This window comes from Fusarium poae (assembly GCF_019609905.1).
Source record: "Fusarium poae strain DAOMC 252244 chromosome Unknown contig_3, whole genome shotgun sequence".
In the NCBI taxonomy this organism is placed as follows: Eukaryota; Fungi; Ascomycota; class Sordariomycetes; order Hypocreales; family Nectriaceae; genus Fusarium; species Fusarium poae.
Genome location: NW_025408661.1, coordinates 132,669 through 155,137, shown reverse-complemented (window position 1 = coordinate 155,137; position 22,469 = coordinate 132,669). Strand labels below are relative to the sequence as shown.

Genomic DNA, 22,469 nt, shown 5'->3' with positions numbered 1-22,469 from the left:
CCTAGGTGCCCATGTATTGGCCGCCGGTGGGGGCGTATTGATTACTCAACCCACCGGATATATTGATTGATTGTTTTCTCAAGTTGTCTCTTGTGCGGGGTATTCCATTCCGCAGAGTTAAAGTATACAGCTAGATTACTAAGGCAGTTGTTTCCTGAGGCCGTGAAGATCATGCCTACCCTGCGACAGAGGGGTTGATTCGATTCCCCTCCTTTTCTGGATACAAGAATCTAACATCAACTAGACCCGCTCGAAGCGACGCTAGGGACGGGCCGCGATCTAATGTTTCCTGATCATTCTCTAAATCTTGTAGCCGTAACGATAACTAACTAGCGTGTTGTTGTTATGTTTGGCCAAAGTTTAAACTCCCTATAGTGCGTCTAAAACTTTAGACACGCTATATGCTCGATATATCCCTCATGCAATGCATGTCAGTCATCAAATTGATCGATAATTGACGATATGCCAAGTTGTCTCGATGTTCCTGCGCTTGCTTCGGCTCGCACTAAAAACTGATTGGTGGAGTCCTCCTACGAATAATTGGTTGCAAGTCCCATGCCTACAAAAACTGCACCTTGAAGGCAAAGCTGAACTTACCCCGCCCGACTACTTCCTTCCGGATCCCTCCCATAATCTACACTCCGGAGCGAACAGATATCTGTTACATCAGCAAAGATCCCGCCCGAGAGCTATTCATATCAGTTCCTCATTCCTCTGAGTACTTTGATAACCTACACTAAAATATGAGGAAACTCTGTCACTGGCGAAGAAGCCGATCAGCAACTCCTATCCAGCAACGAGAAACAGAGAGTGAACCCGCAAATCTCAACCTTGCACCGTCGGTTGGGCAATCCAGCTCTCTCGAACAGACTTCGGCGCTTCTATTTCCAGACGGTGTCGAGGTCTTAATCAACCCCCCGGATGCCGACGTCGACATCTGTTTCGTTCATGGTTTGACAGGCAACCGCACCAGCACCTGGACGGCACGTGGGCAACCTGCACCTTGGCCGAAGACGCTCCTTCCATCCGAACTACCCAAAGCCTGCATACTCACGTATGGGTACAATGCATATGTAGTGTCAAAGTCGGTAGCATCTTCCCATAGACTCATCAATCATGCCATGAATCTTCTTACCGATCTCACAAACGACCGTCGACGTCGCAACGCCTCGGGCCGTCCCCTCATCTTCGTCGCCCATGGCCTAGGCGGCCTTATCTGCAAAGAAGCCATTCTGCTCTCTCACAATAACCCGAACCGCTCCCGTCAAGACTTCTTCACGCAAATCAAGGGCGTCGTCTTCATGGGCACACCCCACAAGGGCTCGTGGATTGCGAATTGGTCCAGAATACCTGCCACGGCTCTTGGGCTGGTCAAGTCTACCAACAAATCACTTCTCGAGGTGCTGGAAACCAACAGCCAATATCTAGAGTCAATCCATGGCAGATTCATATCCATGATGCGGGAGCAACGTGAGGCGGGAAGGCAACTCGAGGTCGCTTGCTTCTTCGAGGAGCTACCTCTGTCTACAGTTGGCAAAGTTGTGTCAAAGGAATCAGCCACATTCGAGGGCTACGATCCAATCACTATCCATGCAAATCATAGAGATATGGTTAAGTTTGGGTCTGTGGAAGAGAATGGTTTCAAAAGAGTCGTCGGAGAACTCACAGCATGGAAACCGGAAACCGGTAAGAGCAGCGGGTGAGCTTATTCACACAAGACTGTCGCTGAAGCAGCACTTCCAGGTCTAGCAACACTCCAACCAGAGAGCAGCGCTCGGATGGGTAACTGCTCTGTGAGGCGAAAGCATTCAACGACTGGTCAGTACACCGAGGCCGTCCACCACTCCCCCACCTTCTAATTCAAGCTTGAAAAGAGCCTAGGTCGCATTATCTGCCATTCTCGAGAAACAAGAACTTCGTAGGACGCGAAGGCGTCATCGCTGAGCTTCAGCGACTTCTTTTTACCGATCTCGATAGCCGACGAGCCGCACTTATTGGGTTGGGCGGTGTAGGCAAGACCCAGGTCGCCCTTCAACTTGCACATCTTGTGAAGAATGACAGCCCAAGTCACCAGCACTGCTCCGTCATCTGGATGCCAGCACTGAGCATGGCAAGTTTTGAGCAAGCCTGTACTAGAATGGCCAATGTATTAGGCATTGAGCGTGGTGGCGGGGAGGATCCAAAAGAAACATTCCGGGATTACCTAAGCTCAGAAGAGGCGGGAAAGTGGTTTCTTATCATCGACAATGCCGACAACATAGAGACTCTACATGGGAAGGCTCAGGGGTCAGGAGGAATCGTCGAGTTCGTTCCAGATTGTGAGCACGGATATGTTTTATTCACGACGCGATCCCGTGAAGTCGCCGATAGCGTTGCGCAGACGAATGTCCTTCGGCTATCTGGGATGGACGAGCGGGATGCTAGAGCCCTCCTTCGCAGTTCTTTAATTGAGAAAGATCAAATGCAGAATACCGTTCTGGTCGACAAGCTGCTGCGTACGCTCGCGTACCTACCGCTCGCAATCACGCAAGCATCGGCATACATGAGAATCAACCAACTCGCAATCGAGGAGTATCTCCAGCTACTTCAAAACACATCCCAGGATATGGCGGAATTGCTAAGCGTTGGATTCCGCGATGGCACACACTACGGAAGCGCCCAAGGTGCAGTTGTGACAACCTGGATTGTGTCCTTCAACCAAATCCGCGCTCTACATGGAGAGGCCGAGAAGCTGCTTTCATTCTCAGCTTGTATAGAGCCGAAAGCGATACCTCAGACCTTACTGCCCCGTTTTGGCTCTGAACAAAGCATGGCACGCGCTATCGGCACACTGTGCGGGTATAGCTTCTTGAGTAAACGAGGAGATGGTGACACGTTCGATATGCATAGTCTCGTACATCTGGCAACGCAACTATGGAACAAAGACGAGGGATATGAAGACGAAATACGTCAAACCACATTGGCACGTGTTGCTGAGGCATTTCCAGACGATGATTGGGAAAATCGTGAAGTGTGGAGGCAGTATCTGCCGCATGCGCTCAGGCTCCTTGACAATGCGGATTGTGTCGAGAGCGACGACGGATGTAAGCTGGGATACTGGGTTAGCAGATGTTTACACGTAGATGGCCGTGTAGGACAGGCAGTAGAGCTGCTAGAGCGTGTGGTTGCAGTTCAGGAGACGACACTGGCAGAGGATCACCCAGATCTACTGGCATCACAGCACGAGCTCGCAAGAACATATCAAGTCAACGACCAGATCAAAAAGGCAGTAGAACTTCTAGAGCATGTGGTTGCAGTTCAGGAGACGTCATTGGCAGAGGATCACCCAGATCGACTGACATCACAGCACGAGCTCGCAAGAACATATAGAGCCAATGGCCAGATCAAAAAGGCAGTAGAGCTGCTAGAGCATGTGGTTGCAGTTAAAGAGACGACATTGACAGAGGATCACCCATCACGACTAGCATCACAGCACGAGCTCGCAAGGACATACAGAGCCAATGGCCAGATCAAAAAGGCAGTAGGACTGCTAGAGCATGTGGTTGCAGTTCAGGAGACGACATTGACAGAGGATCACCCATCACGACTAGCATCACAGCACGTACTTGCAGGAGCATATCAAGCCAATGGCCAGATCAAAAGGCAGTAGAACTTCTAGAGCGTGTGGTTGCAATTGAGGCAGAGATATTAGCCGAGGACAATCATAGTCGGCAGCTATCGCAAGACCTGTTGCAGCACTGCTATGGCAGGTTAGAGGGGGCGAGCTTAACAGTAAAGTCTGAGGAATCCGTTCTTGATGAGGAAATGTAATTAACGTGTTTGATAAGCGAGTGGGCCACTAATCCCAACCTTCATATTTCAATAGCTAACAAAAACACCATAACCTACCTGATCAGTTAAAACTATTCACTATACTCTTCTCCAGAGGCCTGAGTACCCTCCTGACAAGTTCTTGCATTATGGCCGGTCTTGCCGCATAAACCACATCGCCGAACACCCGGTCCAACCGACCTTCCTCGACCACTACTTCTCGATGATTCCGCCACTACCTGCGCATCAACATCCATCTGATCAATTACTTGCGATGCTTCCTGTATAGTCATCACCCCTCCTTTCTGTAGTTTAGTCCTTTTTGCCCTCAGGCGCCGGCTTAGTATCTCATTTGCATCTCGAAGATTTCGGACCTCAGCTCTTAATAGTGCATTCTCATGCATTATAGCGGTTGTTCCTTTTGCAAGAGACTCTAAGGCTCCCAATATTGACTCTGGGGAGCTACTATGATGGCGCCTGATTCGATTGCTAAGGTAGTTAGACTGAGATTGGGTCTCAATGACTGTCTTTGGGGTCTTTGAAGCCCATGGTGTTGATGGTATTATGACCTCGACGGGAGGCGTTGGAGTCCGTAGCTGTACATCAAGCTTTAAGATGACATTTTTTGGGTCAAAGAGAGCAATCCCAGCTCCTCTAAAACCTCCCTTGATATTTCTTTCTGTAATAGCAACTTGGTGGGCGGTATGAAAGGCAGGAAAGAACTCAGTCTTAGAGATGTGGGTTATAGAGCATCTGATCAGATGTTCTATTTCTCGACCATAGGCCTTTTTCAGCGGCCTAAAGCACCCTGCATCAAGAGGCTGAAGTAGATGAGAGGCATGAGCAGGCATACAGAGCGTGATAATCTTGTTCTCCTTGCAATATCCCTCGAATTCGACGGAATGCTGACTTTCATGACCATCAAGGATCAAGAGTCGATAGCGACTGTTCGTCCGTTTAGCTGTAGCCCGATAAAAGTGGTGCTTTAGCCACTCAAGACCCAGGTTATTATTAGTCCATCCATTTTCGCTCAATGAAATAACCCAATCGCCGGGGAGGTCGCATTCTTCGTACCAAGTGGCAAGGTGATCTTTGCCTGCACCAATGATAAACGGTGGGATCGATAATTGGCACTCCGTCGCCAGCTCGGGTGTCATAGCGGAGAAAGTCTTGCGGTGACGCTCGGGCAAGTTGTGCGAGAATGGAAGATAGAGGACCGAGTCGGAACCGTGGTCTCGGACAACGCATCTTCAAACTATAGCTGTCTCGTGAACTTCTACGGAGATCTTGACGCAGAGATGAGTCTGGCGGACGTTCGGGCTAGGCGTATGCGCTGCTATGGGCATATCCTGAACCCGGTTGACGTCGCTCCGCTCCGTCTCTCCCACTCCAGTGCTCTGTCGATGACAGCCTGGATGCCCACTCCGTTGGCTTCTGCTGTCGGACCCGTCACCCAGGCTGAGTAGTCATCGATAAAGACGATCGATCCACCTTTTGCATCGATCTTGTGCTGCACGAGGTCTGCGTTGAAGAAAAGGAACAGCACCGGTGACAGCGGCGACCCTTGCGGAAGTCCAGTCTGGCAGCTCCCGTCGCTCAAAGGTGTAGCCGTTTACCACGATCGTCGCGGACCGATTGGAGCAGAAAGCGTCTATCCACTTTACCAATCCCTTGGGGATGCCTCTGGCTTCCAGTCTCTGCAGTAGTCGATCTTTGAACACCCCGTTGTAGGCTCCCTTGACGTCGAAGCTTATCAGGCTGAGCACCTTCCGGTTGCGCCACGCTTTGTAGATGTGCTCTTGGAGGAGCAGGAGTGCCTGCTCGGCCGATCGTTGCTTCCTTCCGCCGAAATGATTCGTGGGCAAGAGCCCGAACGTCTCTACCGCATACGAGATCCTGTCCGCGATGACCGCCTCTAGAATCTTGCCCAGAGTCGATAGAAGTGAGATCGGTCTCCAGGGATTGGCCACCTTGTAGTTGCCCTTGCCCGGCTTCTTGAGCGGGATAATTTTCGCGCTCCTCCACTGGCCCGGCAGCTCTCCGTCTCTCAGGGATGTCCGAAACAGATGCAGCACCCGGCCTCCCACTACGGGCCAGAGCTGCTTCCACACTATCGCTGGTAATCCGTCTTCGCCCGGAGCTTTCCATGCCTTGGCCGCCATCACCTTCTCTTCCACCTCCTCCGGTGTCAATTCTGGCATCGCTATTTCTCGCTGCGCCGGCCGGCGCTCTTCATCTTCGATCACAACCGACAGAGGGGGGAAGAAGACGCTGAGAAGCTCCTCTGCCTGTTCCACCTTGTCGGTCGTCGTCGTTCCATCTCTTCTCTTTAGAGGAGGTATCTTATCACCCATCCCTTCGCCTCCAGGCGAGAGGTACTTGGCCGATTGCCAGATGTTGGCTCCGTCTTCGAGGAAGCTGTCCCAGTGCGCCTTTTTCTGCCTCCTGATCGCGTCGTGGTATTCCTTTGCTGCTTCCCTGGCCTTTTGCTCCAGGTCTGCTGCCTCTCGTCCTCGTCGCCGGCATGCCCTTGCTTGGTTGCGCCAGTGGGTGTACATCCGCCGCAGTCGGGTCAGGTCCGTCGTCCACCACCTCTTGGCGTAAGGCGACGGTTTGGCTCGTGGGACCAGGTCGTTGATCGCGTCCAGCACCACCGACATCAGCCTATCCGTCTGAGCCTGCACTGTGCCGCCACACGGCAACGCTTTCAGCTTCGTCCTAACCCTCTCCTTGATCTCCAACCAAGGTGCATTCTTGAATAACATTCTTTCGCTGGGCGTTCGTTCCGGCGGTGTCGTGTCAAACTCCGTTCGGATCGCCCGGTGGTCCGATCCATGCTCTGTTGGATGTATCCCACAGCTCGTCATCTCGCCCGCCAACACCGTCGATGCCAGCACCAGGTCAATCGTGCTCGTTCTACCTCCTGGGCCTTCCCACGTCTTCGTGCCTCGGGGCAGCAGGCTGTGAAGGCCATGTTCTCCCATCAGCTCTATGATCGGTCCAGCTTCGCCTTGCCTCCTTCCCGTCACCTCATCGCCTCCCCATAGCGTGTCGTGACGATTGAAATCCCCTACCAAGATCACGTCAGTTCTTCTACCGGACCCATTACGGAACTCCGCGATCGCCGTGCGCAGCTGTCCCGTCGCCGCTTCGAGAGCCTGCTCGTTCCTCCCCTCTACATATACCGACACCACCAGCACGTCTCTCTCGGGGAACCTGATGATCGCTCCTGTCAGGTCTGACGATGGGATCGGGACCTGTTCGGCCTCCAAGTCCCTCCGTATCCAGAGCATGCTGCGGATCGGCCAACGCGACGCACGCGGCTCCCGCGTCTTGGTGGGGATCATCTTCGTCCAGTTGCTGTGGTGGTTGGGCGCTGTCATCACCTGTCCTTCGACTGTGCATACCCACGGCTCTGCTGCCGCCAATGCTGCGTAGTCCCTGAGGTCTTTGTCATTCATCATGCTCAGAAGCACTTTTTCGTTCTTCCGCACGTTCAGTTGGTACACTTGTAGCCTAGTGCTCATCTCCTCGCATCTGTCGCAGTCGACATGCTCGACGGAATGATTCGTGCCGTCCTCCGCATGACACGCACACTGGCTCTGCTGATTCGCATTGTCCATGGTGATGTCCTCGCTCCGCACATCTGCCGCATCTCTGCGCTTCTTTGCAAACGAATGCCTTGTGGCCTAGCCCCCAGCAGTTGTAGCATTGCACCACCTCGGCTCTAGGCTCGAACGTGCTAGTTCTCGCCGATTCGCCTGCGAGGTGAAAGTATCTGCCTTCCAAGAGCCGTTTCGCATCGCTTTCTTTCGTCACGTAGATCACCATCGACCCGTAGGCCTTGCCGTTCCCCTTATCGCTGAGCCAGTTTATCTTAGCTATCGTCACTTCATTTTCTTGGCCGAGTGCCTCACTCGCTCCGGGCAGAAGATTGTTGTTCGAATCAAGAACGGCCGACCGATTAGCCTCGTTAACCTTGACCGGGTACAGCCGCTCTCTGAGGATCTTTGCCCCCGGCATGTCTGCTCCCAGTGCCGCTTCTCGGACCATGTGTAGTTCCGCTTCATCTCTACAGATTACCTTGATGATGTTGGCGTTCCTAGCTCCTCTCACCACCGCTGCACATCTCCATCTCTCGTCCTTCTTCCTTGTCCTCACAGCGGCCTCGATTGCCTGTCGGACCTCTCCAATCTGCGCCTTATTACTGTCATCGTCGCCCGCTCCGGAGATGTCTATCGTGCAGAACAGCTCCTCTCCAGGGGATGAAAGCGGCGCCGTCGGTGATGACACCGGCTCGGGACCTCTAACACCGCCATCCTGCCCCTCCGTTGGTGGCATACGAGCTATGTCTGCGAATGACTGCCTGGGGTTCACCTGGGCGGAGCCGGCTACGGCGCGCTGCGCCAAGGTGTCTAATTTTTCATGGATGCGTTTGATCTCGTCAACCGCCTGCGCTTGAAGAGGCTCGCTATCGCCTGAGGTGTGCTGCCGCATTCGTTTGAGCTCATCGATATGTTCCTGCATCAGCTTTCGTTCCTGTGCGGCTTGCGCCTGAATGCCTTGAATATCTTTTTGCAGCTGCCTAATCGCTTTCTCCTGGCCTTCGTTTCTGCTGTGGTTGACACCACCAGAGGGATATCTGTTGCATCAACGTTGGTGAAGCTAGTAAAATCATCCATAACACTCGCGTTAATAGTCCTAACCTCCAGCTTCTTTGATAGTATCGCGAGTTGATTTGGCTTCTTTGCCAGCGGTGGTGGCATCGACGTCGGGGGTGGAGGGATGGTCGCTGGGTCGCTCGTAATTAAATTCATTTTGCCAGAATGCTGTGGCCGAGGCAATACCTATATCCGTTGTTTTCTGCTGTTTCGTCTCGCGTCATCGTGATAATAGATGATCTTCCTGTCTTCCAGATTGCAGCCCAGAACATAACAGAAATCGTAGGTTTAACGTGATCCGTCTGATTGACAAGGTCTTTATTGTACTTTTCCCAAGGAAATCGGAAGCAATAGGCATTAGGGTTGTTAGATTTATTCTGTACGGAAACTTCATCAGTGTTACGACCCAACTAATTTCCACCCACGTGAGATAACATACCCCACGTTTTCCACCACTTAGAATAGACCTACCCTATACAAGTCGAACGGACCCCATTCGACTTGCATGACGAACAGAGTCGAACCGACTTCGTTCGACCTGCATAACCTCATGTATATATACATTTCAGTAGTACTAGCTAGCACAGTTAGCCCACCAGCTATCAACAAAACTTCTTTACCTGAATACGCCTGACCCGCTCTATTCACTATTAAGAGACGTGACACTTCGCAACGCTCAGTGACAACGCCCTACGACTCTGCCAACATAAACCAGTACGGACTAGTTTATCCCTTGGGAACCTTCACCCGTCACAATCAGAATTGATCATCTAGATCGTCAGCAATAAAGTCAATACTGCAATGTTAAGACGATATACCTCCTTTACAATTTCAATATCCTGTATCCAAGCTTGACACCATGATGAGCGAATTCTCGCTTTATCCTTATTCAGTTTCGGCCGGTCCATTGACTTCCATTTCCTCTTGTAGTGTTGCCGTACTGATCTTCGTATGGTCCGGACCGAAACATCAAGACCTAGGGCGGCGCGTAACTGATCCCACGTTATAAACTAGTCCTTACGGATAATCCGTAGTATATTTAGTTTATCTATACGATTGAGCTTACTATGACGTCCAGATCTTCCTGTATTCTTGAAATTGTGCGTATTGAGGTGTCGTTTTGCAATCCGGGTCACAGTTGAAGTGTCGGTTAAAAACTCACGCGCGACGGCCTTTGCAGACATACCCGTATGCAATAATGCCACCATAGAAGCTTTGACTTCGGGAGAAAATTTTTCATTTTCTTTCTATTGGGACATAATATTTCCCAAAGGAGAGGTCGTTGCGACATTATTAGAAATAACTGTATAAGGTTGAAGCCGCTGGAGGGGTCGGCAGACTTTTGGCACTATACTTGTATCTGACACGCTAGTGGCTTAGTATGTGATACTGTGTAGTGTTCAGAGACTTTTGAACCATAATTTTAGCAAAGCTAAAGCTGCCGTGGCAAGGCTAACCCTGAAGTTTAGATGATGTTACATTAATCATGATGCCCATCCTCTTGATCTTTCTTGGCTTCTTGGAGAATCTCCCTCATCCGAGTGTACAACTCGCTATCCTGTCGCTCCCACCTTCTGCCATTCGGAAACACTGCTTTACGGAGCCTATTAATCCATGGGATTAACGATTGATAATATGATGTGAAGTTGCCATCCACAATCCTGCGGAAATCGCCTTCATTACTAAACACGCCCGTTTTAGAGATTGCAAGCTCCTCCGTATCCATAAAATTCCATTTATCAAATCTTGGAACAGCTTTGGGCTTATCTGGTCCGTCATAATGGATACATATCCAGAATAAAACCCAGAAGAATGACTCAAGATCGTGCATGAAAGAATGCTGCTCACCTAGTAGCGCCCCGATTGCCATGAAAGCCCGTGTTCCGGTCTTCCCCTTTGCTCCTGACGCAGCCTCTCGCGATTCCCTGATGGCCAGGTCAAGATCAATCAAGAAGGAAGGCCAGGAGGGGTTATCATCATCCTCGTTGATCATAAGATTGTTGACCGAGATATCTCTGTGAAGGAAGCCTGCCCTATGCAAAGATTCATGCCCTTCGATGCACCGCTCAAACGCAGCAAGCAGAGCTGACCGGGAGCTCGCCTTGTAGATAGGCATCCCGTAGTCTCGGAGAATGACACGCCGATGTACACGATTTGGTAATGAACTGGTAACCCTCGTTGAAGACACAGAACAGGACCGCTTGCTAGAAGGAAGAGGAGCGCCAGCTTGGCTAGATGACCGCTTTCTGCTGGCACTGGTGCTGCCGCGACCCTCTCTCCATGTGCCAGACACGACGTTGTTCCGCCGGATTGGTCGTTCCGGACGGTAGTTCGCAGCTTGCGTAATATCCAGCCCTCTTCGAACATTATTCCGGATGTCATCATCTGCCCCGTCAATCTGTACCGTCTCGTGGTGATAGTACCGGGCTACGTTAACGACACCCTTGTCAGTCGCCTCACGTAGTAGTTCGCCTTCTTCATCTCGTTCCGGATATTGCCACGAATCCTTAATCACAAGCAGCATCTCCGGCCGTCCTTCGGGATGGGCTTTCCAACATGTCGTTGCTCGACCAGCTATGCAAGGCGCCCGCTGCATCACCTCGTCGATGATGATCCGCTCGGTCGAACCATTCCGATCGACCTCGATGAATCGCTCCCCGTTTGCCGTCATGATTGTCGGGTCGAACCCTAGCTGCTCCTCGTTCATCCAGAGAAAGCCAAGGATCGTGGACACAAACTGACGCCCATCTTTGTTAATGTCGAACTGCTCCGATGCGATGCCCCCGAGCCGGTCAAATGCCCATACCCTCATGAGGGACCCGCAGATGGTAAAGCCCAAGACGAAGCGACGGTCGTTCTGCGCAGCCAGCACCTCCCTCGCGTACCTCCCCAGATCAAGCCACGCCATCGAGGCCTTGTCGGCGGACGGGTTGCTCTTCAGCTCTCCAGGCACCAAGATCTGCGACCAGCGGCACCGCGAGTCTTTCCCAGCACTCGTATCCTTGACAAAACCGACGTCCAACTTGCGCTCTCCTGTAGAGCCTTGTATTGGCTTATTGGGCTGGGCAAGAGGCCGTCGTCGATGCCGATGCGTTGGGATTGACCCGTGGCTGCCTGCAAATGTCGCTAGTTTGTTGCTGAAGTCGGCAAACCAGCTCAGCACATCATCCTGGCTCGCATCCCTGGGCCATCCCTTCCAACCGTCCTCAAAGAGTGGATCGCTGCCTTCCACGCATTGCTTAAAGAACGCCTGGGAGGCTACGTCAAGGCCGGCCACGCCTCCAAAGTATGCATCATGAAAGTGACGGACCCCGACATACATAGATCCAAGCTCCTCTTTCAGCACGTCGTCCACGTATTTGCGATGTTCGGACGAGTTTGCGAAGCTGCTTGTATTGCGCAACCATGGGGTCTGTTGGAGGGAAGAGGCTATCGGTCGGGGAGGCGGGGTGGATTCGGCGATAACGTCATAGGCTCGGTCCCAGATAAAGGCATCAGGCTCGCTAGCTAGGGCCGATTTCAGAAGAGGTTTGACGCGGTCGAAGTCAAAGTCGTCGGAGGCGGCAGCGGAAATGAGCCTGAGGAGATTGCTTCGGAGGGTGCCACGACCGGTGTTTGTGAGGAGCAAGCCCGAGGCCGTATGGCTTTGTAGAGCGAAAAGGAGAGGGAGCGAGAGATTTCGAAGATCTAGAGATTAGTTAGAGTAGTGCTGCAACAAAGTGTTGGGTGCCACACCTTCTTGGTTAAGTTCGTCTAACGCGTCTGGACAGCAGGAGATACCTGCGCCTTCGCATATCGAATCGAAAGACGCACGAAAGACGTCGAGACCATTTCCAATAGGATTGTCTCTAATGACCTCGGGCTGAAGTTCATTTCTCATGGCGGATGGGACACGTTCAGAAAGACAGGAAAGAGCCAAGGCCGCGTTCGTAACATGTCGCGTTTCTGGCAAGCGACCGAACCGAGCACCCACCGGTAAAGCTTTGATCCGTCATGACCTTATCTTATCTTATCGTACAAGAGCGGGAGGTTCTCGCGCGCTGAGTGGAGACTTCGTTTTATCAGTGTTGTAATTGGCTGAACTCCTCCAAACACAACCCAAAATCGAACCCATCACCTATCCTAGTACATGTACTGTAGTGTACTTTGATAAGATGTTGTCGAACATTCAGTCTAGCTGCCTGGACGATCTCAAGGAATCGCGAGCGAAGATAAAGAGTTGAAATTTATCTCATCACAACTTGCCTAACACACGATAAGATCGGCTATTGCAGATTGGAGGCTTATGAAGGTAATTCTCCCGGATGATGTCTTGTAACAGAGTATTGGTGGTACGGACCCCACCACTTGTGTACTGAAGAGAAATAGAACTGGAAAGGTACGTAAGGAATATAATTGCGGAGCGTCCCATGCTATAAAGCACTCGTCAAACCGACGATCCGTTTTCCGTATAAGAACATATAATGGTCTATCGAGTGACTAAATATGGGATCTTAGTTTCTAAGTATAGCCTCATGTAGTTTCTGATTCATTGTAGTCCGGGATATGGACATAGTCGCCATAGCATCATTGAATGGCATGATCAACAAGCATTCGTCTTTTTCCTGTTTTGTTACCACGACCGCTTTTTTTAATTCGCTTAACTTTGCTATTTGGAACAAGACTGGTTGGCATCTTGAAACGCGTTTCTGTCTATTTAATGCCGCTATAGATCAGTATTTTCCGTTGCCGCGTCTGCTGAAAGCGATTACTACCCAAGGTCATCTCGAGGAGCATACGGCGGAGGTGGCCTCTCATTTGGACAAGGGTGTGCTCAACTCAACGTATTTCAATATGTTGAATGGATTGACGATCAACGTCAACTCAACGTCAATCAACATCGAATAAGGATTACATAAACATCAATCCATTTTGAGTTATCATTGATTGAATGGATTGAAGGTGGTGGATTTAGGGTAGCTGGTAATAGGACTCGTGATTCCTGAAGAGGTTTTGGCATCTTGAGTCTTTGTGGTCCACCCTTCTCGTCACACTAACCTTAATATGGTTTAGTTCACCACCTTTGGGTTTTTTCCCGATTAGATCAGTGCCGACGCGCTCCATGATCGCGTTCTTCCGCGACCGTGTTACAGCTGGACGCTCTGAATGAGAAGGAATGGAGTCTACAGCGCCCTCCACGAACGACGTTGACGTGTTATCTTCCGCAACACTTGCAGTGGCCTCTTTAGCGACGCCAGCTCCCAGCCTGCGAGAGGAAACACCACATGAAGAAGTAGAGCATCAGTACCTCTGGCGTTGTTTCCCGGATTACGTGTGGTCCCAACGCGTCCGAGATACACCATCGTGAAAGAGGAAGCGGCTTTGCCTGACGACATCAATGAAGATATTGACGAGCTCGAATTATGGCAGTCGTCGTGGGAGGATGGAGATAACGATGTTAGAGATGCAATATCATACTGGCATGAGCGCAAACGTCGGTATCCTCGTCTTTCACGAATGGCGCTGGACTTCCTTACGATCCAGCCGATGTCAGCAGAGTGCGAGAGGATGTTTGCAGCGGCAGGGCGGATGGTGACGCCACTACGAAATCGGCTGGACGCGGACATTATAGGAATGTGTCAAGTGCTGCGATCGTGGTTACGGGCTGGGGTGATTGACGACCTGGACGTGTCATTACTTCCTACCGAGAATGGTAGTGGTGATGGCCGGAAGAAGGATCATGGGTGGAGGTGGGATGTGAAGAAAAGGGGATGGAAGAGTGGGAGTGAAATAGCTCAGCTTGGAGATCAACGACTTCAACCAGTGTCCATTCAACTCAATTTGACGGATAATTGATCAACGCCACTGGAGAGAGTAGTTGACCAGGTCAACTCACCGCCACCGGGCCATTCGGTTGATTGAATTGAGTGGTGCACATCCTTGCATTTGGAATTCTGCACTCGTCTAAAGCTCTTTCCAAAATCAGATCGTCTGTTGAGAGCGGCGAAATTTGACAGAAGTCAGTTTAGCATGCGCGATCGGTGTAATGTGGCATTGCCACTGGAACAGGGACGACGTGATGGCAAACATGATCTTTACTTCTGCGCTTCGTGCTGCAACTTGGTACGTATCTTGTTGTGTAGAGCGTACTCAAGTGTTGTCTTGATGCGATATTGTTCGTGTCGTGGCTCTCAGCAGGTGACTGGCGTTTTCTCCTGAGCAACTGCAAACTGATGTTCTTATGCCGGAAGGCGCCCTTCATCCGTTTCTGTGCCAAATTACACCGGTCGGTCCAGCTGGTGCCCTCGTTGTTGTTTAGAAGATGTGGCAAGCACGAGAAGAGTGGTGCTAAGCACGGTAAACCCATTTTGGTGCAGATCCTGGATATGTCTCGCCAATGTTGAGGGGATGACTGAGAAAGCCCGCTTCAGTAAGATTATTGGACTTCGGCGTAACATACAGGGTGATGCGAGTCCAGCGTCAGTAGTTTATTATAGATTTTTTTTTGAGATCGGCCCAAAATGGACTAAACGTGGCGCACGCCCCTGTACTAACGGCGCTAAGTATGATCCCTGCCTTTCGTACTCACTAACAGCATTTAGCTGGGTACCAGTGATCCCAAGTGAATTTAGACTCCATGCAGGGCCAGCTAAAATGAAGAGGATGATCCGTTGTGTGCCTTATAAGAATTAAGTAACTGTAAGTCGATTATGGTACACGTCTTCGAAGCCCGGACGCCGAAATATTCAGATCCTATCACATAGCGGGGTTAATATCCGCTCTGGCTGTGCATCTGGCGTGTGCCGCACTTAGTCCGTTTTGGGACATTCTCAATACAACATCAATAATAAACTACTGACCAGTGTGGGAAATAGGCGGTCCATAATGGGCTCCTGGACTGGACCGCCTATTCAGTCCAGTCCAGTCCAAGGCCATTGAACCGACTGGACCGCCCATTTAAGGCCCATATTGTCAAGTGAGTAAATAGTGCAATCTGATTGACTGAGCTTGGTGGGAAATATGATAATTAGACCAGTCTACGTACAGTACATAAGTTAAATACCTTCGATATCGGTACTTTAATGCAGCCGTTGCAGCGTAAAATGTTGGCCTGACTGCGCAGGCAGCTACTGAAGCCTGGCTAGGCACCATCAATTATTCTACACCCCAACGACTTCTGCCTATCGCTATGACTCAATATTCTATGTTGCCTAGAAGGCTTTGATGGTATTTAAAGTGACTAAATGCCCTTCTGTTGCCATTTATGTCATTGCTGTGGAGTAACTTAATCTCAACCCAAACTTGGTCATGGCATCATTAATTAGCGACGACCAATCATCTGCTATTTCCACAGATGCGAATAACACTACGGAACTTTCTAGCCTCTTTCGTATGTCAGGAGCAAATCCCCAAAGCCCTGACGGTACGCATGAGGACACTACCGATGATGTCGACGATGCCTACAAAGGTATTAACTGGAGTAAGCTCGAAGGCTATACCATGGCACCGCATTCCAAGCGACAGCACATCTCCTGGACATGGGAACATGGATATCGCATTCAAAACATGAATAGCCAAGTTATCTTCTGGCTTTGCAAGATTTGCATACAGAGAAAGGCTAACAGGAACACGATGTACAATATTGCTGGCGGCTCGCACTCGCAGATACGTCACCTCCGAGATAAACACAATTTGGATGCGAACGGCCCTATTCAAAAGAAGCGGCGGCTTACTTTCAACGGCAACACCTCGACAGCAGGGCCGATCGAGCAAGCTCTTGTCAATCAGCGAATATCCGACTTCAGTCCTGAGCGATTCAAGACGGCCTTACTACGCTGGATGGCCTACGCAAATATCTCCTTCCGCCAAGTAGAACTTCCGCAATTCCATGAGCTTCTACAGGAGGCATATGCCGAGATTGGCACCGTTGGGTGCTTACCAACAGCTCATACGCTTGTGAGCTGGATTAAACGAGACTTTCACCATTACAAGGCTGTTGTTGTAGAGCAGCTGCAGGAGGTAGAAGGCCACGTCCACTTTACATTCGATCTCTGGACTGCTGGCAATCTTCTTAGCCTCAATGGAGTGTTCGCACACTTCCTCGATCCCATTGGCAAGAAGAAGAAGATCCTCCTGTCTATACCGTCAATCAACGGGAGCCACACGGGCGAGGCTATTGCAGACGGCGTTGGGGAGATCATCAAGGAGTTTGGCCTCGAGAAGCGCGTGGGCTACTTCGTCCTGGATAACGCCGGAAATAACAACACAGGCGTAGACGCACTTGGACGAATGTTTGGCTTCAATCCCAGCAAACGTCGGCTACGCTGTACAGCCCACATTGTTAATCTCGTGGCCACGCAGATCATGTATGGCAAAGATCTAAGGGCCTTCGAGGCCGAGGGTGATGCTCCTCGCGCCCTCCAGGACGACCTCAAGCTTTGGCGGCGCAAGGGTGCCCTAGGTAAGCTCCGCAACATCATTATGTGGATTACTGATAGACACGCTGGCGGCGGCCGCGCCAGAGAGTTTAAAGCGCTACAAATCGAGTCCCAAAATTGTCTTCTGGACGATGAGCCCCGCCGACCCCCTGCCGAGCTTAAACGGCCGAACGATACTCGGTGGAACTCACATTACTATGCCTTCGAGACGGCCGTCCTCAATCGAGCCCCAATCGACGCCTATTCCGAGAAGGAGGAGCGCGCTCACAATACACGCCTTGACCGGGTTACACAGAAAAATAGACGGCTAGAGGCAGATAAGCATATCAAGTTTCCAGCCAAACCCTTGATTGTGGAAGATAAGATGTCAACTGAGGACTGGGTCACGGTCACAAGGTATATGGAGATATTAAAACCGTTGATGCTGGTCACAAAGAAACTCGAAGGATATCCACGGCAGGGCCGCAACGGCCTTATGTGGGAGGTGTTGCCTTGCTATGAGTTTCTCTTGAACCATCTGGAGCGCCTAATGGAGCAATACAGGCACGATCCGGACGAGGACCTTAAGCTGAACATCCAGCTCGGATGGCAGAAGCTGAACGAGTATTACACGAAGATCGACGACACTGAAGTCTATGTGGCCGCTGTGGCCCTCCACCCTCAACTCCGGCTGACTAAAATTAAGCAACTATGGGCCGACCGAGTAGATGATGGCTGGATCTGTAGGGCAGAACAACAACTCCATGACCTCTGGCGGCAGTACAGGGATCTGCCACTTCCAGAGCAGCCTCATCCGGAAGCGGAGGATGATATCCTGGACGAGATTCTCAATACAACTCAGCTTCCTTCTGAAGAGGATTTATTTGGGCCGATGGCACAGCTTGGTAAGAAGCCAGCCCAACCACCGCCGCCGCCGCTAGACGAGATGGATGAGTTCCAAGGCACGGTTGACACCTCCTTCGCGAACCAGAGGGATCCGGTTTCATTCTGGGTGTATAACAGGCCCCGCTGGCCTCGGCTTGCGCGGATGGCACTTGACATTTACGGCATCCCACCAACGGAGGCAGATAACGAGCGGTTGTATAGTAGGATGGGGGACATGGTGACAAAGAAGAGGAACCGATTATCAGCAGCTACGATTGGAGCTATGCAGTGTCTCCGACAGTGGGATGAGGACGAGATAATTATTTGGAGATCACGATAGATGCGCTTAATGCCAAGGACCAGTTAAGTTTAACTAGTAGCCACGATAGCTCTATGATTAATACTGCCATCGACATCACTCGCTTACGCCCTATGAAGTCTTCCGAGCCTCCTTTTCTGTACATAGTTTTCTCGACCAGTGCACTTATTGATGCTCAATGCGATGTGGACTTAGTATCAATGCAACAATACCGGAACTTCATCACCGTATCAAGTTTTGGTCCGACTCTTGGTGCCAGTCCAATTATGGCAGGCGGTCCAGTCCAGTACTTCCAGATACACAGGCGGTCCAGTCCAGACACCCTGGACTGGACTGGACCGCCTATTTCTCACACTGCTGGAGGAGGACTGGCTTGAGCTTGCCCGCCAGCTTCCCGACTGCCCACCAAGCCAAGAGGCAATAGATCTTCTTGGTAGACGGGATATCGATATCCAATACGATTGGACACCCCACGTCGGCCGCTACGCTGACCCAGAAATCGTTCAAGGCGATTATTGGCGCCAGCGCATTGAGCAGAATTGTCTCTACATAGATGTTGAAGACATGCCTTTAGAGGTCTGCGATACGCTCAACCCGGAGCAGCGGATAGTATACGATACATTTATTGGACACTTCCAATGCGGTAGCGAGGAGCAGGTTCTACTCCATGTTGACGGTGGTGGCGGGACAGGCAAGTCCTACATGATCAAAGTCCTGTCTTCGCATCTTCAGAGACTCGCTGGTAACTGGCCCAGTCCAATCTGGAGAACCGCACCCACGGGTGTTGCCATCAACCAGATAATGGGGACAACATTACACTCTCTCCTCCGGCTACCTGTGGATAGGGCTTTTACGGAGCTATCCCCAGCAGATGCTAATGCTATTCAGAAGAAGCTACGGGACGTTAGGTATCTTGTGATCGATGAGAAAAGTATGCTGGGTCTGCGTCAGCTTTCGTGGATCGACAAGCGCCTCCGCCAAGTCTTTCCTGCCAGAGCAGCCGAATTCTTTGGCGGCATAAGCATCATCCTCGTTAGTTACTTCTTCCAGCTCCCGCCGATTGCGAATAAGCCTCTCTACTTTGATGGGCCACTCAAAGACCTGCATGAGGTCTCTGGCCAGACGGCATATAGGGCATTCAACCACACTGTCTTCTTGAAGAAGGTCCAGCGGCAACAGGGCGATGACCAGGCTGGCTTTCGTCTTGCGCTTGAAGAATTACGTGGTCTAAAGTTATCCATCGAAAATTATTCCTTGGACAGATTTCGAATAGGTAGCCAACTTGGGAAGTACGATCTTGCCAAAAGTCTTGGATGCATTCGTCACCCGCTTTCATTCTGTTATCAATAGATGACTTGCCACAGAAGTGCTTCGTCATGTCCTGTATCATGTCATCATACCGTGGGTCGGGGGGAAACAAATTTCCAAAAGCGATTGAGCGTCCGAAGCCAAACAAATATCCAAGGCCAAACGGCTTTCCACCGTCGAAGCACTCTGTCGAGAGCATCGAATCCCCAACGGACGGACTTACCGTACTAGTGGCTTCTTCATCCACAGTGGAAGTGGAAGTTGTGAATGTGGTTTTTATCTCTTCCCGAGAGCTCTTGGCTCCCGTACTAACTTGCTTCGTTGAATCATCGCTGGATGGAGCGACGGCACTGGTCGTCGTTGAGATCGTATGTGTGTACGAAACGGCCCGGTCGGACGCTGTATCCGTGTTTGCAAATTGCGTTTCTGCTGAGGTATCTTTGCTGGTATCAGTGCTTCTCGAATCTGTAGTCGACCCAGTGGGTTTCTGTGCCTGTGATGCAGTCGTCGTTGTTGCTGCAATTGCTGTTAAGGATGTAGTCGGGACTTCTTCAGTTCCTGCTGAGTGTACCTGGGTTGAATGATCTTCGGGCAAAGTGGTGCGTTCTTCATTGGACGAGGCACCGCTCGGTTCCTCTGTTTCGTTATCATGGGATGCGCCTTCCTGTGGCAATGTTGGCGATGTTGCAGTTTCTAGTTCGGTCGTACCGGTAATGGACGACGGAACAGATGAGGCTGCGAGTGTAGACTCCAGGCTTCGTTCGTTCTCTGTCACCGGACCTGTAGTTGCAGATCCTGCGCCAGTGGACGAGACATCTGGGAGGCTTGATGCCCCTGCAAGCTCTTCAAATACACTGGCATATGATGATACCGCGTCCTCCGAAGCTGTTGGCGGTTTGGCTTCTGTGTCTTGACTTGCCGTAGGTGTCTTTTCAGGCGCACCTGTCGATTGGGTGGCCCCGGAAGTGTTTGATGCGTCCACTTGCCCGGGCCGTTCGGTATGAGAAAGGCTAGTTTCTTCATCTTCTGACGATGGTGCCGTGGGATTCAATGCTGCACTGGCTGATGTGTCACTTACCGACCCAGTCGTCGGATATCCCTCAGATTCGTTACCGATGTCACTGCTTTTTGCAAAAGAGGGGTATGACTCGTCGGCAGATTGACTATCACTCACCATCGATGTAGATGATAGGTCGGAGCCATAAGTGGTTGTCGTGCTGGTTCTAGCTGCTACCGTCTTACGAATGGTATGGGTATTCCGGAGGCGATGCTCGTCAGCAGCGCCGCCACCATCCCCGCCATTATCATCATCATTTTCATCGTCATTGTCAACACCAACAATATCGGTAGCACCAGCGATCGATGTAGACAGCGGGACTTCCTGTCCGGCATTCGATGGATCTAGTATCAATGGATCCGATGTCTCTGGAATCCTAAGGGAGGGCGGACACCCCTCCGTCCACTTTCCAGATCGGGATGGTCTGTACGTAACATTGTATGGCACCTCAGGATAGATTCTATCTATGCTTATCGTTGGGTTCAGCAGCTGGATCTCTTGTTCTGTTGTTCCCAAGTCCATTATGACTATCCCGAAGGTCTGGCTTGGCTTGGGATGCCATACCCCTATGTCACTGGGCCAATCGCACTTTGCGTGAGCCAGAGCGACCAAAGAAACAGCGATAATAGATTTCATCGCAAGATCGTCCCAGCTTCGCATTACAGCAGCGACTGCAGGGTAATGGTGGAGGGGGGGCGAAACCTCAATTATATCCTTGCTTTCCATCGACAAGTCTGTTAGCGGACGTGTGTGAAAAACTGGCGGCAGTCTCGTTTCTATCTTTGGAAGGGATCTACAATTGGTTGAAGATTGATGGAGAAAGGGAAAAGCAAGATTGAAATGTCAGTTATGTGGTACTTTCTGGCTGGGAGCTTCTGGACGTCCTAAGAATTTGATGCAGTGAACGTGGAAATGGCACTAGGTGATGGCTGACGATATGCGTCCATATATGACGCTGTGTAACCTATTGAGCTAATTGCGAAGCAGTGCAGTCTCTATCGGTCTATTTGTTGCTTCATATCCACAAATTGTAACGCACGTATTTCATTGGCACTTGCTTTACACGCCAAAATAGGTTGTATCAAGGAAAGCCATACACCCAAAGACGTCTTGACATTCGACACCTTTGCCCACAGATTGGACAGTTGTATGTACAATAAGCTCCTTCGAGGCCATGCTACCAAAAAAGGGTTCGTTGAGTTAAGAAGTGGAAAAAGTAACAGGCTTTGCCTTTGAGAGGGGACAAGGGCGAGTCGATGTTAAACGTCTCATGTAGTTTAGCAATGCCGAACCTCGCAGCCTCACTTAGTGCAGAAAGTAGGTACAGAATGACCCTGAACACATGCGTGTCGCACGAGTTCATCCTTTAGAGGCTTTGGAAGGCGTTGTTCAGGTGAGAAAAGTGGATGGCAATCACGCGGCGTGCTCTGCCTTTGTTCGATTGGAAGAAGGCTTGTCAAGAGAAAGAAAGCAGATGGAATTACTTGGAACAATACTATGATATGCTCCTATAGCTTGATGCTTCTAATCACTTGTCCCAAAATGGATACCTTGTCCCCCGTGAAGTCTTCCCATCCTATCAGAAAAGTACATAGTGTTCTCGAATCTCTTGACAGATACAGCTAATCACGTCTATGGTCGAAGCCTTCAATACATCCACTGCTTCAGGATCTGGGAAGCTGAAACCGTTAGGTTCACGTTTGAGTGCAATGTCCATGTCGTCTTCGGTCTCATGGCGTCCTGTAGCCCCCACAGGGATCTCTGACGTACTGGATCGAAGAACTTTGCGAATGACCCCAATAAATGAACTGATGGCCAATCTCGTGGTAACGTCCGGGTGCTCCTCTTTCGGTATCTTGCCGGCTACGGCCTCGAAGGCTCTGCGAGATATCTCTACTCTTATGAGATATGTGTTGGACCTCGAGTCAAAAAACCAAATCACTGGTTGTGAGCCATGTTTGAGTTGATCACGGACGTAGACGTCCATTTCGCCTAGTTGGAAGACTGCGTGTACCATATCACGATACGTATCA

General features: G+C 50.7%; 4 protein-coding genes across 4 annotated transcripts; 1 reads left to right on the top strand and 3 right to left on the bottom strand.

Moving 5' to 3' along the window:
- Positions 1–743: 743 nt before the first annotated feature.
- FPOAC1_013674 (uncharacterized protein) lies at positions 744–3,649 on the top strand (the record flags this gene model as incomplete). Its single annotated transcript, XM_044858015.1, has 3 exons — positions 744–1,686; positions 1,744–1,818; positions 1,875–3,649. 3 exons carry the CDS (start codon positions 744–746, stop codon positions 3,647–3,649), a joined length of 2,793 nt encoding a protein of 930 aa, XP_044700839.1.
- A 6,302-nt stretch (positions 3,650–9,951) lies between these two features.
- Positions 9,952–12,351, bottom strand: FPOAC1_013673 (uncharacterized protein; the record flags this gene model as incomplete). The annotated part of the gene is made up of 2 exons (XM_044858014.1): positions 9,952–12,158; positions 12,207–12,351. 2 exons carry the CDS (start codon positions 12,349–12,351, stop codon positions 9,952–9,954), a joined length of 2,352 nt encoding a protein of 783 aa, XP_044700838.1.
- Positions 12,352–19,393: 7,042 nt separating this feature from the next.
- On the bottom strand, positions 19,394–20,556 carry FPOAC1_013672 (uncharacterized protein; the record flags this gene model as incomplete). The annotated part of the gene is made up of 2 exons (XM_044858013.1): positions 19,394–19,408; positions 19,603–20,556. The coding sequence occupies 2 exons, from the start codon at positions 20,554–20,556 to the stop codon at positions 19,394–19,396; spliced, it is 969 nt and encodes a 322-aa protein (XP_044700837.1).
- Positions 20,557–22,015: 1,459 nt separating this feature from the next.
- FPOAC1_013671 (uncharacterized protein) lies at positions 22,016–22,453 on the bottom strand (the record flags this gene model as incomplete). The annotated part of the gene is made up of 1 exon (XM_044858012.1): positions 22,016–22,453. The coding sequence occupies one exon, from the start codon at positions 22,451–22,453 to the stop codon at positions 22,016–22,018; it is 438 nt and encodes a 145-aa protein (XP_044700836.1).
- Between the last annotated feature and the right edge of the window lie 16 nt (positions 22,454–22,469).